The sequence below is a fragment of the Marmota flaviventris genome, chromosome 1 (assembly GCF_047511675.1).
Source record: "Marmota flaviventris isolate mMarFla1 chromosome 1, mMarFla1.hap1, whole genome shotgun sequence".
Classification (NCBI taxonomy): domain Eukaryota; kingdom Metazoa; phylum Chordata; class Mammalia; order Rodentia; family Sciuridae; genus Marmota; species Marmota flaviventris.
In genome coordinates, this window is record NC_092498.1 from 164,844,778 (window position 1) to 164,861,975 (window position 17,198).

The window sequence follows — 17,198 nt, forward strand, 5'->3', positions numbered from 1 at the left end:
ACTTCCCAGCCTCTGTGAGCTCTAAGGTTCTGTGCATTATTTGGTCCTGTGTCTGGACCAGACCAGTTGACAGCCCGGCATGGCCAAGTGCAATGGTGGCTGGGTGGGCTAAGAGCATGGGCCACCAAAGCACAACCCAAAGGCAAACTGAGGAGCAGTTTGAGCCTTTGGTTCTCACTTCTAAATGCACCCACTCAACCCAGGTCCCAGCCCTGGGCAGGCACTCTGGACCCTAGAGTGGCATTTCTGAAACCTTTGATACTTTCTCAAAGTGAGATTTCACCTGGGGTGACTTGTTCTGCTCCCATCTGCCACTCAAAAGAAAGGGCCTGGGTATTTTCCCTCTGTTGTTTTGTCCTCCCATAAGGAATCTGGTAATAAAATCTCCTAAGTGACCCCAGTGGTGATATATGGTATACAAGTGGCCCTCACACATTTGAAGTTGTGCATAGATGTCAATTTCCCTGGTTCCACATGTTAATATGGCATTTCTGGGGGGGGATTGGGAGATGCAGTGATGACCAGCATCCCCAGGAGGGACCAGCAGAGGCTCCAGCTCCAGCCCCAGCCCCAGCCCCAGCTCCGATGGAGGTCCCAGCTCCAGTCCCAGCAGCAGCCTCAGCTCCAGGCCTACCAGAGGCTCCAGCTCCAGCCCCAGTCCCAGCCCCAGTGGAATCTCCTCCAACTCTGCCTCCGGCTCCGGCTCCGGCTCCAGCTTCAGCTCCAGCTCCAGCTCCAGCTCCAGCAGAGGCCTCGGCTCTATCTTTGGTGCCAGAAAAGGGCCCAGTGGAGACCCCGGCTCCAGCTCCAGCCCCAGCAGAGGCCCTGGCACAAGCTGAGGTCCCTGCCCAGTATCCAACCGAGCACCTGATCCAATCCACTTCAGAGGAGAATCAGATTCCCTCACACTTGCCTGTCTGCCCGTCACTCCGGCACATTGCCAGCCTACAGGGGAGCGCCATCATTGAGCTCTTCCACAGCAGCATCGCTGAGGTAGTGGCCCATGCACGGGTCCTCCAGCTGATGATTGTGCAGAGAGGTGTGGGCTCCACTGTGGTACCAGTCAGTCCTAAGGGTGAGGAAGGGGTCGCCTTTGGCCCTCAGATTTCTCTGGTATCATGTAGTCCTCGGCTTCAGCTGCTCACAGGTTCCAGGGGTCAGGAGGTCCCGAGCTACCTTCCTCTGGCCAACTGCCCTTTGTGCTACCTCCCCTCTGCAGTCCCTGGCCCAGCAAACCCTCTTCCCATCTTGTACTCCTGACTCCTCTGCTCTGAGTTATAGACACATTGATGAGATAATCTTCCTGCCTTTTTCTGTCTGAAGCCATGGGCATGTCCCCGGGGTATGCAGGCCACCTCGGTAGTGGGAATGACAAAAATAGCAGTGGGGTGTCCTGCCAGGGATCTGTGGTCTAGGAGGTAGAAAGGTGCGTGCTCCCACCCCACCCTGCTCTCCTCCAGACCCACACCGCTCTGTGTCCAGGTTGAAAACGAGGAGCTGAGACACCTCCTGTGGTCATCAGTGGTGTTCTACCAGACCCCAGGGCTGGAAGTGACTGCCTGTGTGCTGCTGTCCACCAAGGCTGTGTACTTCGTGCTACATGATGGCCTCCGTCGTTACTTCTCAGAGCCACTGCAAGGTAGGTACCCAGACCTGCTGGTTGTCAGGAGTTCGAAGCATATGTTTGGAGCAGGCTGAGAGGCCAGCTGTGTGGCCTTAGGCAGCAGCACCTTGACTGATCTGGGCTTAGTTTCTCATTTGAGGAAGCGATGACAGCAGCACTTTCCTCCTAAGCTATCACGAGGACTTAAGACCAGATGTGGATATGCCATGCCAGGGCCCAGCAAGTGCTTGGGAACTGGCTGAGAGAGGCAGGAAGTGGGGATTGGGCAGCCTCTGCCCCTTGGGACCTCAGTGGGAACCTTGGCCAGCGAGCCAGCAAGGTGAGGCTCAGACCCCAGACCTAGCTGCAAATGAGGATTTGCATGCCAGAGGTGGTGTAGACCCTTGCCAGGCAATCCATTCCTGCTGGACGTGCTGCCTGTGTGCCCCCTGTACTTGCTGCCACAGCCACCAACCCCCTCCATACCTTCCTCTCCATAGATTTCTGGCATCAGAAAAACACTGACTACAACAACAGCCCCTTCCACATCTCCCAGTGCTTTGTGCTTAAACTCAGCGACCTGCAGTCAGTCAACGTTGGCCTTTTTGACCAGTACTTCCGTCTGACCGGTAAGCGACCCACTGTGCTTTTGTCCCATTTTAGATGAAGGATAGTGTCACCATTGGGCTTCCACCTTCCGTCTGTGGGTGCATTATTGTAGACAGCGTTATCTCTCTGCTTACAAGCCAGCTAACCAGGCGGGAGGAAGCAGCTCCAGGAACTGCTGAGATTGCAGGACTCATGCCCCAGGGAGGTGGGAGGTGGGATGTGCAGCGAGCACCAGCCCGGACACAAGCAGAGCGGGCCCTGGGCTCAGGCAGGATGTGTCTGACTCATACTTCCTGAAGAGAGAAAACTAAGCTCTTTCCCTCATGCCTCTCTGTATCCCCTTCCAGAAAAATGTCTCAGCCCTTCCTGCCTGATAAATGGCTGCCTCCCCAGGTCCCATGATGCTTTCCTTAGGTTCCCCACAGCCTTGGCTTTCTGGGACAGAGACCTGGCAGGTGAAGTGGCTTGTGGCCCTGACCAGCCCCATCTTGTGTAGGCTCCTCCCCGACACAGGTGGTCACGTGTTTGACGCGGGACAGCTACCTGACGCACTGCTTCCTGCAGCACCTCATGTTGGTGCTCTCCTCTCTGGAGCGCACACCTTCACCAGAGCCTGTTGACAAGGACTTCTACTCGGAGTTTGGGAACAAGACTACAGGTACCCTGTCCAGCGCAGCTTGTAGACCTGTCCCAGGGTGGACATCAAAAGCCCCAGAGTGCCTCCCAGTACCCCAGAGTCCTCCCTGCCTCTCTCATTTTTCTCATCCCTCTTAGCTGGCCAGGTTTTTCTGTGGGGCATTGCCACTGCAGAGCTTCCATCCCGGATATCCCTCAATCCCTTTGGTGTCAGCCCTGGGCTGCTGGCTTGGGGCACCCTTGCCTGCCTGTCTCACACAGGGTCTCTGGCTGGCTTGGGGCCCCTGGTGCTTTTAGATCCTCCACAGGTCAGTTCAGGCCATAGCCTTGGTGACATATTTCTCTACAGGGAAGATGGAGAACTACGAGCTGATCCACTCAAGCCGCGTCAAGTTTACCTACCCCAGTGAGGAGGAGGTTGGGGACCTCACATACACTGTGGCCCAGAAGACGGCTGACCCAGAGAAGGCCCCAGGCCTCAGCATCCTGCTGTATATACAGGCCTTCCAGGTGGGCGCGCCACCACCTGGGCGCTGCAGGGGCCCGCTGCGCCCCAAGACACTTCTGCTTACCAGTGCCGAGATCTTTCTCCTAGATGAAGACTATGTCCACTACCCACTGCCTGAGTTTGCCAAAGAGCCACCCCAGAGGGACAGGTACCGGCTAGACGATGGCCGTCGTGTCCGGGACCTGGATCGCGTGCTCATGGGTTACCAGCCCTACCCGCAGGCCCTCACTCTCGTCTTTGACGATGTGCAAGGCCATGACCTTATGGGCAGCGTCACCCTGGACCATTTTGGGGAGATTCCAGGTAGCCCTGCCAGGGCTGGCCAGGGTCGTGAGGTCCAGTGGCAGGTGTTTGTCCCCAGTGCCGAGAGCAGAGAGAAGCTCATCTCATTGTTGGCCCGCCAATGGGAAGCCCTGTGTGGCCGGGAGCTTCCCGTTGAGCTCACTGGCTAGCCCAGGCTGCACCCAGCCTTGCACCTGCCCTGTCCAGCCTGGTGCCTGCTCCAGGCAGGGAAGCAGGCTTTCTTTGTTCTTTTAAAAATGTTCTTTCCCCTCCCTTTTGGTACCTTAATTTGACTGTCCCCACAGAGAATGTGGACAGGTGTTCAGTCAGTTCTTTCTGATGCTGGGAGCAAGAAAGCCAGGCCCCTCAAGGTGTCTGTGTACCTTCAGCCTCCCATGGCGCCTCGCCTGCCCTGGAGTGGTGTGGTCGGGCGCCTCAGCGTCTTGTCTGTTACTGTGGTGCCGTTGCTAACCTGTGGCGCTGTGGATCTGATTGGCCCTCCGCGTCCTTCCCCAAAGTGTCAAGTCCAGTCCTATGTTGTTGCTGCTGCTGTCGTTGTGGGCATTTTGCTGCTAATTGTGAAGCTGGCAGCAGAGTGCACATGAGAAGCCCCCTCCCCAGGCAGTTTTTCAAAGTAGAGGCCTCCCCTGGTCCAGACAAGTAGGGGAGCCTTCTGGGGGAAGGAGTCCCCCAGGCCTTGGGGCTGAGAGGGGTGGGGGCAAGGGACCTAAAGCTGCCAGCACCAAGTGTGATTCCTGTTGCCTATTTTCTCTATTCCAATAAAGCAGAGTTTGACACAGTCTGGGTCTTTTGGGTTAAGTATCACCGGGGCCCCAATGAGGTCACCCAGAGCGCGGTCGGCATGGGAAAGGGTGCTCTGGAGATTTGGGTGGACAAGATCTGGGGGAAGGAGAATAGAGTAGGCCTCCAGGGGCCAGATATGTGTTAGAGACAGGAGAGCTATGAGGGGGACCTCTCGGGACACAGCCATGTTGGACTGTGGCTAAACCAGAATCCCAGAGCAAATGAGAAGAGTCCACAACATTCCCCAGGGCACCCGAATCACAGCAGCCCAATGTGAAGGTAAGACCCAGAGTCCATGATTACTGGTATGTGTGGGTCTGTATTCTCACCAAGATGGCCCTTGGAGGTGAACCCAGGTGATGGCAGTGGAGAGCAAGGTCACCTGCCTGTCACTGTGTTCCTGTCAGAGAGTTGGAGGTTGCCTTAGGGAGCCTTGCTAGGTAGGACCTGAAATTTTTTGAGAGCTAAACCCTGTGCCCTACCCTTCCTCTGCCCCAATCCTGCCACCAGTGATGGTCCCTTGCTCCTCACTAACCTCTTACCTAGCCCAGTCAGGAGCCTCAAGCCCTGGGACCACTGGGATTATGGAGAGGTAGGGTGTGGCCCATCTGGCTACAAGGCCTGCTCTTATCCCCCTTTTCCCCTTGACGCCAACAGAGTAGGGATCCTGGCCTGGGTTTGTGGGGGTAGGTAAAGGGTGGAAGTAGTCACCCAGGGAAGGATCTCCCCACCCTCAGTGCCCCCCAAGCCAAACTCAAAGGCTAGCCTCGTGGCCCTCCAAGCTAGGAGGAGGAGGGCAAGTCACCAGCTCCCCATCCAGGTCTTTACCAAAGGCATTTAAAAATGGCAACCTGGTTCTGTGGTCATCTCTTGCCTCTTCATCTCCATAACACCCTCTAAAATTGGAGTAGTGACAACCCAAAGCAGAGATTACCACATCCAGTGCTGAATAGGGGTCCCCACCATGGGTCACTAAAGATAAATCTGAAAGAGATAAACTGAGCTACCCTGGATGAGCTAGCTACCTGGCCCCTCTTAGCTTCAGTTTCCCTACCAGTGACAGGGCAAATAACAATAACCACCCACATTCGTTGATTCATGCCGCACACCTGTCCCCAGGTGGCATGGCTTATTTACACCCTCCCATCGCCCTCCCTAATCTCCCAAAGCCGACATTCTGGGAGGGTGATAAATAAGCCATGCCAGCTGGGGACCATTTCGAGAGGAGGTGGAATCAGGTGTAAGGCCACCCCATCAGCGGGCTCGGGGAAGCCCTCCAAGCCATGTTAAAAGGAAAAACCTGGGCCAAGTGTAGCTCAGCGGTACACACGAGGTCCTGGGTTCAATCCCAGCAACACACACGTGGAAAAAACCTTAGGTAAATTAAATTTAGCCGTTTATTTGAACAAATAAAACAATTCTTGAATTGGACAGCTTTCAGAACCACAACAGATTCTAACTCCTGCCAACTCTGAGGCAGCATTTACAGAAAACAGAAGTGAGGTATAGAGCCAGGAGCGGTGGCACACGCCTATAACCCCAGTGGCTCGGGAGGCTGAGGCAATTCAATGAGACCCTGTCTCTAAATAAAATATTAAAAAGGGCTGGGGATGTGGTTCAGTGGTTAGGCACCCTTGGGTTCAATCCCCAGTACAAAAAAAAAAAAAAAGGTATAGAGACAATTATTTTTTAATTTATTTTTTAGTTGTAGGTGGACACAATACCTTTATTTTATTTTTATGTGGTGCTGAGGATCAAACACAGTGCCTCACACATGCTACGTGAGCGTTCTACCTCTGAGCCACGACCCCAGCTCCTAGAGACTATTTAAATAGTTACAGCTAAACTGGGTAACTAAAGCCATCTGAACTCCATCTTGATCTGGTCTGGTCTGGTGGGTCTCAAGCAGGAGCTCAACCCAAACCAGTGGCTATCTACACATTTTAGCACCTTTGACCTGAGACTGCACCTATGGTAAAGGACCAGCATGTGACCGTCAGCGTGGTAACTGGAGCAGAGTGAATGGGGGACGGTAGATGCAGCAGGAAGCAGGAAAGGCCCGACGGGCACTGAGTGGGGGTCAGTTGTCAGTGTGGTAAGGGGAGAGCATGGAGGGTTTAGGGTCAGGAGTGGTGCAGGCTGGACCGTCAGGACTGGCTGGTGGAGTGGCTGAGACTGTTGGGATGAGGATTTGCGAGGCCACCCCATGGCATCTGTGCCACCCGTGGGATGGTGCCTGGCAGGGAGTCCCAGTCTGGCAGTTGGAAGGGTCAAGGCAGGGGCAGACGCAGTTCCCTACCCCTCAGCAACCAGAATCCCAGAGACTAAATAAAAAGTGCTGGGCTGGCCAGATGAGTGGGTGTCGTTACATTTGCATTTGAATTTGCTTCAGAATCTGATAGAGCCTAAGCCCATGGTTAAAGGTGGGTTTGGGCTTCCAGGCCAAGAGGGTCTTGGGCCCGGAATCTGTGAACAGGTTCCAGGCTGTTCATGCCGGGGTCAGTGGCCCGCGCCTTCCCTTCCGCCTGCTGGCTGCTGATACACAAGAGGAAATCCTGGAGGGTTCCTGTGGGGGACTGCATTTAAGAACACGGCCCGCCCCATCCCGCCTGCCCGCCCCTTGGAGCTCATTCCCTTGCTGTGACTTCTGTCCTGGACGTTGTGCTTGCCAGCCACCGCCAGTCATGGCGGAGCCCCGGGGTCTCCTCTTGCTCTGTGTCCTGGTCTCCTGCCTGGCAAACTCCAGCTTCATCAGGGGCCAGAAGGTGAGTGTGAGCCAGTTTGCAGGGGCTCATGGTATCCAGACCCTGCCAGCCAGCTGTGGGATGGTGGGGCATGGGCTGGGGTATAGACACAACCCGTTCTTGGCTGGCCTGTGTAAGCCCAGGTAGCAAGGCCCATATGCCTACTTAGTGTCACCTGGGCTGCAGAGGTACATTAGCCTGCCCTCTGTGCCTGACCAGCCAGCCATTTGTGGGCAGCTGTCCTAGCCTGTGAGTGAGGGGAGGCAGAGCCAACCCATCTGCCTTCCCGCCCCACCCATACTGAGGCCCGAATTTCTGTGTGGCCATCACCTGGGGATGGGAGATGTGATCATTGCTGACCCCTGTGGGACCTGCAGACTGAGAGACCCATGGAACATGTGTGCATATGTGTGTGACTGTCCAGCTCTAAGACTGCCCAGGGACAGAAGCTCTGGGTAAATGCAGCCAATGAGAATGTTTTCAAGCTTCCAAGTTGCCACCAGTCCGTCCTGGGCATAACCCCTCATGTCCTCACAACCTCTGGGCAGAGCGTCCTTTTGTGCTCCTAGATGGATATTGGACACCAAGGCCCGTGGATGATAGAGATGGACCATTCCCACTCTGGAGTCCTGCTCCACACCATACCTGCTGTTTGCTGTCTGGGCATGCTGGTGTGAGCTCTAGCATGGCTCCTCTGGTCCATGAGGCCAATCACGGCCCCAATGTCTATCCACAGATCCCCCCAGGGCCCATGCTAGGGACATGGCTCCTGCTCAGGCTTCAGGAGGAGCCTCACACCCTGGGTATGGAGATAGAGTCCCCTGCCTGGTATCTGCTGCCAGGTGAGGGGACTTCCCTTATGAAGCCAACTCCCACCTGTTTCTTGGAGTAGCTGTCACTGTCCCTCTGGCATCAAGAGGCAGGCTGAGGTTGAGAGAGGAGAAGGCTTGCCCATGACCCACCTTCAGGTAGCCCAGCACAGGGACCCACATGAGATGGTGACAGAAGTCAGTGAGAGGTCTTAGATTGGAGTTTATTCCTTGTTGGAGACCTGTAGCTCTGAGAACCTCTAAATCTGCTATTTGGGGACTGGGACTTAGCCAGACTGGGCCAGGAAACAGGGGTCAGGGTCCCCTGTCACCAGCAGGTTCTCTTTTTTTTTTTAATACCAGGGATTGAACCCAGGGGCTTAACCACTGAGTAACACATTCTCCCAAATTTGCATAGGCCCTTGCTAAATTGTTGAGTTTGGCTTTGAACTTGCAATTCTTCTTCCTCAGCCTCCCAAGCTGCTGGGATTACAAGCGTGCACCACTATGCCTGGTCTTGTGTTCAGAGCCAGGCCAGGGATAGTACAGGTGATGCAAGGCTAAGAAAGTAAGAGTGATAGTGGAAAAGCCAAGGGTTCCAGGACTGTGCTGAGTTCTGCTGGCAAGTTCCTGCCCGTCCCCTGCCTCAGTTTCCCCATGTGTACCATGCAAAGGAATCTCATAGGATGCCATCTCCTCATATTCCAGGAGATGGTGACCAAAGTCAGTGAGAGGTCTTGGATTGGAGTTTGTTCCTTGTCAGAGACCTATAGCTCTGAGCATCCCTAAGTCTGCAATTTGGGGATAGGGACTCAGCCAGCCTGTGCCGGAAAAGAGGGCTCAGGGCTCTTGCAAATAGAGATGTGGCAATGGGGGCCTTATTTCATAGCCACTCAGGCTGCCTGGCTCCTTATAGTAGCATGAGACCCACTATAACTATTAGAAACGGAGGGTCTGAGGGGAATGGACATCCCCTGGGTCACATGGCCAGTAAGAGGTAGCAGCATGACAAGTTCCAACAGCAGCAGAAACAGGGAAGGCTTCCTGCGGAAGCAGTCTTAGCAACCTAGCAGTCTTCTGCCTCCTTGGTGTTGGGCATGAGCCTGTGGCCTTAAGCCAGGGTTCGCAGGGAGAGGAGCATTGGCCAGGACCCAGCTCTGTCCCTCCCTGCTTGGATCTAGGGTTGGGGGAAGCAGTGTGGGGGCCCCTCCCTCTCTGAAGGGATTTGAGTTCTGGGATGTCAGCCCCAGCCCAGTCCCAGCTTGGGAAATTTCTTCCACCTTTTCACCACAGGGCTTAAAATGTCCTGTCTCCTGAGCTTCCCCCAAAAGTGTCTCTGTGGGAAGCAGACATTGCCAACTCAGCTCCAGCTGGGCATGCGGCAGTGGGGGAGGGGGGAGGCAGCGCTCTGGCTATGTTGGGTCCCCAAAGTGCCCCAGAAAGAAGGGAATCTGATTCAGCACCCAGGCTGTGATCCAGCCTCACTCCACCAGTGGCAGATTGTGAGGCTCCAGCTGTTGATGCTGTTTACAGGCGACTGGGCAGACGCTTGGCCCTGAGCGCTGGCCTTGGGTGTGGTCCCTGGAGAGGAGCTCATCTGGCAGCTGGCTTATCTAGCCATCACCACTTCACACACACTAACAAAGCTCCTGCTTCCTCCCAAGTCCCTCGCCCACCGCTTCCCCCAGCTCTGACTTTGCGACATCAAGACCAAGTTGGTAGAGCACACATCCAGGAGAATGAGGACGGCACTCTTGGTCACCCGGGCCTGCCTAATGTGCCTCCCAGTGCTGGTCCCCCAGCCACAGTGGTGATCAGGCTGGCAGGTCTGGCCAGGTGGCTTTGAGGGGTGCCTTTGCCAAGCCAGCAGCTGCCCAGTCCTTGAATTACCCAATTTCCTAGGCATTCCTTGGCTCAGCAAAGATGAGCGTCAGGTTGGGAGATGAGACCACAACATCCCAACCCTGTGGCCGGACACTGAGGCTGCTCTGAGTAACTTCCCTCTTTGTAGACCACAGAGGCATGAGCGGAAAAGGCCAAATCACAGTGTCAAAGAGGCCTTGGACCCCCACCCCCCCAGTCTCTCTAGAAAAAAGTGTGAGCACTATTTCTCCTTTTCTCTTAGGTCATACTTCTCTAATGTGGGTTTGGGGTTTTTGTTGTTGTTTTGTTTTGTTGGCACCAGGGAATTGAACTCAGAGGCACTCAACCACTGAGCCACATCCTCAGCCCTATTTTGTATTTTATTTAGAGACAGGGTCTCGCTGAGTTGCTTAGTACCTCACCATTGCTTAAGCTGGCTTTGAACTCAAGATCCTCCTGCCTCAGCCTCCCAAGCTGATAGGAATACAGGTGTGGGCCACAGCGCCTATCTGTAATGTGTTTTAAGAAAGGAGTATTCTGAGCTCTTCTCTTTTAGATCACAGTGTGCTCAGATCTAATTTTTCTTTTTTTTCTTTATGTCTGTATTTATTTTTTGGTACTGGGAACTGAACCCAGAGGTGCTTTACCACTGAGCTACACCTCTAGCCCTTTTTATTTTTCATTTTGAGACAGGGTCTTACCAAGTTGCTGAGGCTGGCCTCCAACTTGTGACTCTCCTGCCTCAGCCTCCTGAGTCCCAGGTATTATCACGCCCAATGAGCTCAGTGGTTTTCAAAATGAACACATCTCGGTTTTTCCAGGTAGTGCCCCAAGCCCTCAATCCCACCCCCATCAAAACACACCTTCCCTCTGCCCCTTTCTCTCACTGAGAACCATGAGCTTAGCTGCTGCCTTCCTGGGCACAACACTGTCGCTTACTGGCATTTTGTCCTTGTAAAGGTAGCCACCCTGGTGATGGACTTGGAAGAGTTGCAGCAGGTGAATGGGGCTTCAGGGCAGGACCCTTCCGGCTCCCTATCCCACTGTCCCCACCTCAGGTGATCTTGGAGTGACCTCTCTGCCCCACCCTCCCTTGCTCTCTTCTCCATGCAGTCCTGATTCTCACCCTGTCCCCGGTTGACTCTGGGCAAGAGCTGAAACCACGGCCTCCCGTTTCCTCCCTTGAAATGGACTGAGGTAGAACAAAATAGAAAATATTCTTGTTCTGGAAGGTGCAGACTCAGAGGCTTCCAGGCTGTGGACGCAGGGACATGCTATGACCTTAACAACTCACGACAAGGTTTCCTAGGAATTTCCCTGTCCTCACTGCATTCCTGCTAAACCAATGTGAAACTTAGTCGTGGAGGAGCATCCAGCCTTGCCACCATCAGGACTGGGTACAAGATCCAGGCCCCTAACTCCATACTCTGCCCATGGCCCAGGTGCAGTTCAAACGCTGCGACATCAAGACCAAGTTGGTAGAGCACACACCCTGCACCACATGTACTGCCATCCAGAAGCAGGTGTGTCCCTCGGGCTGGCCTCGGCGTTCCCCAGAGAAGATCTCTCAGGACTGCCGGTAAACACCTCCCCTGTCTGTTCCCACTTCGACAGCAGCCTGTGGGGTAGCATAGGGCCAGGCCTGCAGGATAAGAGCAAGGACTGGCTTATCCATGCATCTCTTGTGCCCTGGAGACGGGTGGGGAGGAAGAGAGGGGGCAAGAGGTGTTTATTGAGCATCTACTGTGTGCCCAGCCCTGTGCTCAGCTCTGCTCTAGGTAGAGGCAGGAAAGGCAGGGCGAGAACCCTGGTAACAGTCTGGGGTGGCTGGGGCTGCAGGCAGGAGCCCCCTCCCAACACCCTGCCCGCCCTGTCTGCAGCTACGAGATAAAGCTAGGGGACACTCTGATGTCCAAGAGCGGCTGCAGCCTGGAATGCTGGAAAGAAGTGGAGCAGAAAGCCTGCTGCCCTGGTTACTGGGGGTCCCAGTGCTATGGTACGGGCAAGAGTGGGGGGCTGCTTTCTGTCCCCAACCTAGCCCCAGTCCTGTGCTCCCTTACAACTTGGCCATTTAGTGACTGCTTACCTAAAGCTCCCCGGGGGACCCCCAGCCCTGGCTGTCCTGGGGGAGGGAAGGAGTCTGAGGCTGGCATTAGGAGTAAATGGAGAGTTCCTGGGGTGGAACTGAGTCTGGGGGGTCCACAGAGTGCCCTGGGGGAGCTGAGACACCATGCAATGGCCACGGGACCTGCCTGGATGGCATGGCCAGGAATGGGACCTGCGTGTGTCAGGTAAGAGCTGGCCAGGGTTGGGTTGGAGGCTTGGAGGGGCCACTCTGACTTGGCGTGTCCCCCAGGAAAACTTCAGTGGCTCAGCCTGCCAGGAGTGCCGAGATCCCCACCGGTTCGGGCCAGACTGCCAATCAGGTGAGGCTTGCAGGACCAGAATCTATCTGAGGGCCCACAGAGAGCCGTTCCGACAGCCAGCCCCCACCTGTCTGTCCAGCCTCCCTCCTAGCCCCTCAGCCCCATCATAACCCACCAGGGATGCATATCTTGCTCACTCCCCCAGGTCCTTGCACACGCTGGTCTCTTTAGACACCTCCTCCAGGAAGCCCTCCCTGAATCCCCAGGCTGGGCCAAGTGCCTTCTCTGGGCTCCTACCAACCCTGTGGCTCTGCATACAGCTCCATACTCTTGAGGTTATACCTACCAGAGCCCAGTTCTTTTTCTTTTTTTTTTGGGGGGGGGTGGGAACCAGGGATTGAACCCAGGGGCATTTAACCATTGAGCCCCATCCCCCACCCTTTTTATATTTTATTTAGAGACAAGGTCTCGCTGAGTTGCTTAGCGCCTCACTAAGTTGCTGAGGCTGGCTTTGAACTTGTGGTCCTCCTGCCTCAGCCTCCTGAGTCGCTTACAAGGGTGCACCACCACACCTGGCTCAGAGCCCAGTTCTAAGCATAGAGAGGGCAGGAACCCCATGTCCTTGGTGAGGCTGAGGTCTCACCTGTCCCTGTGGGTCCCACAGTGTGCAGCTGTGTGCACGGCGTGTGCAAAAGTGGGCCGCTAGGGGATGGGAGCTGCCTGTGCTTTGCTGGATACACCGGCCCCCGCTGTGACCAAGGTAAGGAGAGCTGCCCGAGCAGCCTGGGACAGTGGCTCTCTATGGGTACAGCACGGGAATTGGCTGGCTGTGAGAGGAAGTCTGAGCCTCAGCCTGATTGGGACAGGACTTGTCCCCCAGGACCTCTGCTGCTGGAGGCCCAGAGAGGGCAGAGTCCTGCTCAGAGTCACACAGCAAGTTAGGCAGAGTGCCTTGGTTCCTATGTTCCTCCTCAACCCAGGATCTCAGGGCCATCACAGTGCTCTCTCCTCTCTGCTCAGAGCTACGCATCTGCCAAGCCCTGAGCTGCCCCCAGCATACCCAGTGCTCTGCAGAGGACCCCACCTGCAAGTGCCTGCCCGGCTACACCCAGCAAGGCAGTGTATGCCTAGGTGAGCAACTGACTTGGGGTTAAGGACTCTGGCTCAGGGAGGGCAGGGCCAGGAAGAGCATCCTTTTCTTATCAAGCAAAATCTGGATAATGGGCTAGGGGTGTGGCTCAGTGGCAGAGCACTTGCCTAGCATGTGTGAGGCGTTGAGTTCGATCCTCAGCACTATATAGAAATGAATAAAGGTACATCAACAACTAAAAACAATATTAAAAAAAATAGCTAAAAGAAAAAAAATCTGGCCAATTACAGGGAGGGAGAACTATCCCCAGGGTGGGCAGGGGGCTTATCCTCAAGACCTAGACAGGGCTCCTGGGTGCTCAAATCACTTGGCCTCTTTCTGCCCTGGCAGCTCCCAACCCCTGCCAGCCATCACCCTGTTCCCCGCTGGCCCGATGCTCAGTAAGTCCCAACGGGAAGGCTCAGTGTCACTGCCCTGAGAACTACCATGGCGACGGGAAGGTGTGTCTGCCCCAGGACCCTTGCACCATTGACTATGGTGGCTGCCCCAGCAACTCTACTTTGTGTCTGTATCAGAGGCCAGGCAAGGTGAGCCGGAGCCCAGGCTGAGCCTGCCCCACAATCCACCTACCCACTCTGGATCCAGGACCCTGGGCAAATCACAGGCCCTCTGAAAACCCAAGTGACTCATTTGTAAAGTAGAGAGAGGAGGACAGCCCTATCTATTCTCAGAGGGTGGATACGGGCCCGTGGATACGGACTGTCCAAGGGAGGCACAGGCTAGCACTTCTCCCAGATTCTCGCCCATGAATGTAACGCTCCCCTCCTGCCTCTGCCATTGGCCAGGCCACCTGCTCATGTCAACCAGGCCTGATCAGCATCAACAACAATGCCTCTATGGGCTGCTTTGCTGTCTGCTACCCCTACTCCTGTGACCTGTCAGCCACCTGCCAGTTGACCCCTGAAGGGAAGACCAGGTGGGCACAGGAGCCTCAGGGGGGCATGGGAGCAGAGCAGAGAGGGCCGGCTGGACAGGACCACCCTCAACCCAGGGGCCTTGAAAGAGGGGTGCATGAGGACCAGGAGGGGGAACTAGCCCAGCCCCACCCTGACTGGCTGTCCTTGGGCTTCCAGATGTGTGTGCAAGGAAGATGAGGTGGGGGACGGGCATGCCTGCTATGGACACTTGCTTTCCGAGGTGCAGAAGGCCAGGCAGATAGGCCTGTTGGTCGTGCAGCTAAGAGTTGCCATCAGCATGTTTGGTGCGTGTCCCCAAGACCTGTCCATGACCCTGCCCCTCCTGCCAACAGAACCGGCAGGGAGGACATGCTGGTCTCTACATAGGTTTTATTTATTTATTTATTTATTTTTGGTACCAGGGATTGAACCCAGGGGTGCTTAACCACTGAGCCATATCCCCAGCCGTTTTTATATTTTATTTAGAGACAGGGTCTCACTGAGTTGTTAAGGCTGGCTTTGAACCTGCGATCCTCCTGCCTCAGCTTCCTGAGCCACTGGATGACAGGCGTGCGCCACCGTGCCCGGCTCTACATCGATTTTAGTTTCTCGGCCCAAGAGCTGTAGAAGCCAAGAATGGGCTCTTGGGTGCCTGATGGGGCTGGGGGAGCTGGCCCCCAGTCCTAATGGCCCATCTACCCCACGCCTAGACCCAATGCCCACCCCAACTCTCCAACCTGAGATGCCTGAGATCTTCCCACTCCCAGATCTATTCTGATGTTCTCTTTCCTGATCCGCCAGAGCAAGGCTGCCAGGAGATCCTTACCTCGTCAGGACCCTTCACTGTGCTCGTGCCATCCATCATCTTCTCCAGATTCTTCACCACCAAGACCATGAGCGTGAGTCCTCTCTACTGCAGAGCTAGCCACGGGTCCTTGCCTGCCCCCCCACCTGAAGCTGCCCCCATTTCAGGCCCCTGAGAGAGTCCTGTGTGCACACACTGGGGAACTGAGGCATCTCTCCTCCCCCACTGCTTGGGCAGGGAGTGGTGTGAAGAGGGTTGGCCTTCTCTGGGGTCACTGGACGCCCCACCCCTTTGTACCTGCAGCCATTGCTGGCCCAGAAGCTCTGCAGACAGTACATTATCCCCGGGCAGCACATGCTAGAGGACTTGGGTCTCCAGAGCACACACACGTGGTGGACACTGGCCGGGAAGGAGATAACTGTTACTAACAACCGCCGGGTAAGCGTAAGACCTATGCCAGGGGACCAGAGGAGTCCCAGATAAAAGATTCAGCCCAGGCAAAAGTTGTTCAGGTGAGCTGGGCACAGTAGCATATACCTGTAATCCCAGCAGCTCAAGAGGCTAAGGCAGGAGGATCTCAAGTTTGAGGCCAGCTGGCCCTGAACAATTTAGCGAGACCCTGTCTCTAAATAAAAAATAAAAAGGGGTACTGGGGTGGTGGCTCAGTGGTACAGTGCTTGTCTAGCATGTGTGAGGCACTGGGTTTGATTCTGAGCACCACATACAAATAAATAAAAATAAAGGTCCATCAACAACTAAAAAATATTTTAAAAAATAAAAATAAAAAAGGCAGGTGATGTGGCTCTGTGGTTAAGTACCCCCTGGGTTCTATCCCAAGTACCTAAAAACTAAAAATGGAAAATAAAAATAAAAAGGTGTTGGGGTGGGACAGAGGGCTGCATGTGGAGTCTAGCAGGTATCTGGCGTCTCATCAGAGATACAGCTTCGTATACAAAGACCAGCCCCAGAAGACGTTCAACATCCAAAAGCCCAACTACCTAGCAGCCAACGGTATCTTCCATGTAGTCAGTTACCTGCGGTGGGAGCTCCCACCTGGGATGTCCAGGGACCCCAAGGTAAGCCAACACCCTCTCTTCCCCACCCCATGCTGCTATGTGATCTCCAAGCCCTGCAGGGTTAGGGGCAGCTCTGGGCAGGTGGGATGCACTTCCCCCTCCCTTGGGCTGAAGCAGCCTCACCCTTTTCTAGAGTCCTCATGAAGATTCCTCCCAGCAGAAAACCATTGGCCAGATCCTGGCCTCCACTGAGGTCTTCAGCCGGTTTGAAATCATCCTGGAGGTGAGCTGGGGGAAGGTGTCCTAGCCCATCTAGGTTTCTGGGCCAGGAGAACCTGCCCCATAGTGCTCTGGGGTTTCACACTAGCACGGCCTTTGCCGCCATCCCCTCTGCATCCTGGAGCCTGTCCACTGCCCTCCTGGGGTTCCGTGGCAGCTTGGACCCATCGTCCACATCTTCCATGGACGTGGCCGGAGCACCTTACAGGCTGAGGGCCGCAGGTCTCCTGAGGCAGAGACTGGCCCTTGGACCCCCTGAACTTCCCTCCCCCTTCTGCAGAACTGTGGGCTGCCCTCCATCCTGGATGGGCCCGGGCCCTTCACAGTCTTCGCTCCAAGCAACGAGGCGGTGGATAGCCTGCGCGATGGCCGTCTCATCTACCTCTTCACGGCAGTAAGCTTGGCAGTAAACAGGGGCTGTGGCTATGGGGCCTCCACCCTTCCCACGAGGCCTCCACGAGCCAAATTCCTTCTTCCCTGCCAGGGTCTCTCCAAACTGCAGGAGCTGGTGAGGTACCACATCTACAACCACGGCCAGGTGAGTGGTCCTCCCCTGGAGGACCTTGGCTGGGCCTCCAGGTGGGGAAGGTTGGCTGTCCCTGGGTCATGGTGCCCCCGTCCTCCTGCTCTCCTTCCATCTGGACATCATAGCGCAGAGGAGAGTCTGGAGGCAAAGGGGTAGCTATGTGTCACCTGGGCAAGGTGTGGCCAGGGCTCAGTCTAAAGCCACCTTCTCCTTGTCCTAGATGACAGTAGAAAAACTCATCTCCAAGGGGCGGGTCCTCACCATGGCAAACCAGGTCCTGAATGTGAATATCTCTGAGGAGG

The 17,198-nt window shown here is 55.3% G+C and overlaps 2 protein-coding genes across 5 annotated transcripts in view; both read left to right on the top strand.

Moving 5' to 3' along the window:
• The window catches only part of Nisch (nischarin), a 35,897-nt gene extending 31,459 nt beyond the window's left edge, over positions 1-4,438 (top strand). Inside the window, exons 17-21 of one of the 2 annotated variants that reach the window (XM_027947798.2) lie at positions 510-993; positions 1,483-1,639; positions 2,104-2,232; positions 2,709-2,870; positions 3,198-4,438. In XM_027947798.2, coding sequence (XP_027803599.1) covers positions 510-993; positions 1,483-1,639; positions 2,104-2,232; positions 2,709-2,870; positions 3,198-3,808 — 1,543 coding nt within the window. In that variant the 3' untranslated portion in view covers positions 3,809-4,438. The remainder of the gene's footprint in view (positions 1-509; positions 994-1,482; positions 1,640-2,103; positions 2,233-2,708; positions 2,871-3,197) is intronic. The other variant, XM_027947799.2, reaches the window with a different exon arrangement.
• Positions 4,439-7,091: 2,653 nt separating this feature from the next.
• Positions 7,092-17,198, top strand: part of Stab1 (stabilin 1) — a 28,687-nt gene continuing 18,580 nt past the window's right edge. For all 3 annotated transcript variants that reach the window (XR_011708997.1, XM_027947833.2, XM_071618647.1), the window contains exons 1-17: positions 7,092-7,207; positions 11,301-11,437; positions 11,739-11,854; positions 12,064-12,149; positions 12,215-12,284; positions 12,889-12,984; positions 13,245-13,355; positions 13,705-13,901; positions 14,160-14,290; positions 14,448-14,575; positions 15,072-15,169; positions 15,379-15,513; positions 16,011-16,151; positions 16,285-16,374; positions 16,651-16,764; positions 16,855-16,908; positions 17,117-17,197. Coding sequence is in view for 2 of the 3 variants with exons in the window: in XM_027947833.2 (XP_027803634.1) it covers positions 7,127-7,207; positions 11,301-11,437; positions 11,739-11,854; positions 12,064-12,149; positions 12,215-12,284; positions 12,889-12,984; positions 13,245-13,355; positions 13,705-13,901; positions 14,160-14,290; positions 14,448-14,575; positions 15,072-15,169; positions 15,379-15,513; positions 16,011-16,151; positions 16,285-16,374; positions 16,651-16,764; positions 16,855-16,908; positions 17,117-17,197 (1,866 nt within the window). In the remaining variant the exon portion in view is untranslated. The remainder of the gene's footprint in view (positions 7,208-11,300; positions 11,438-11,738; positions 11,855-12,063; positions 12,150-12,214; positions 12,285-12,888; positions 12,985-13,244; positions 13,356-13,704; positions 13,902-14,159; positions 14,291-14,447; positions 14,576-15,071; positions 15,170-15,378; positions 15,514-16,010; positions 16,152-16,284; positions 16,375-16,650; positions 16,765-16,854; positions 16,909-17,116; position 17,198) is intronic.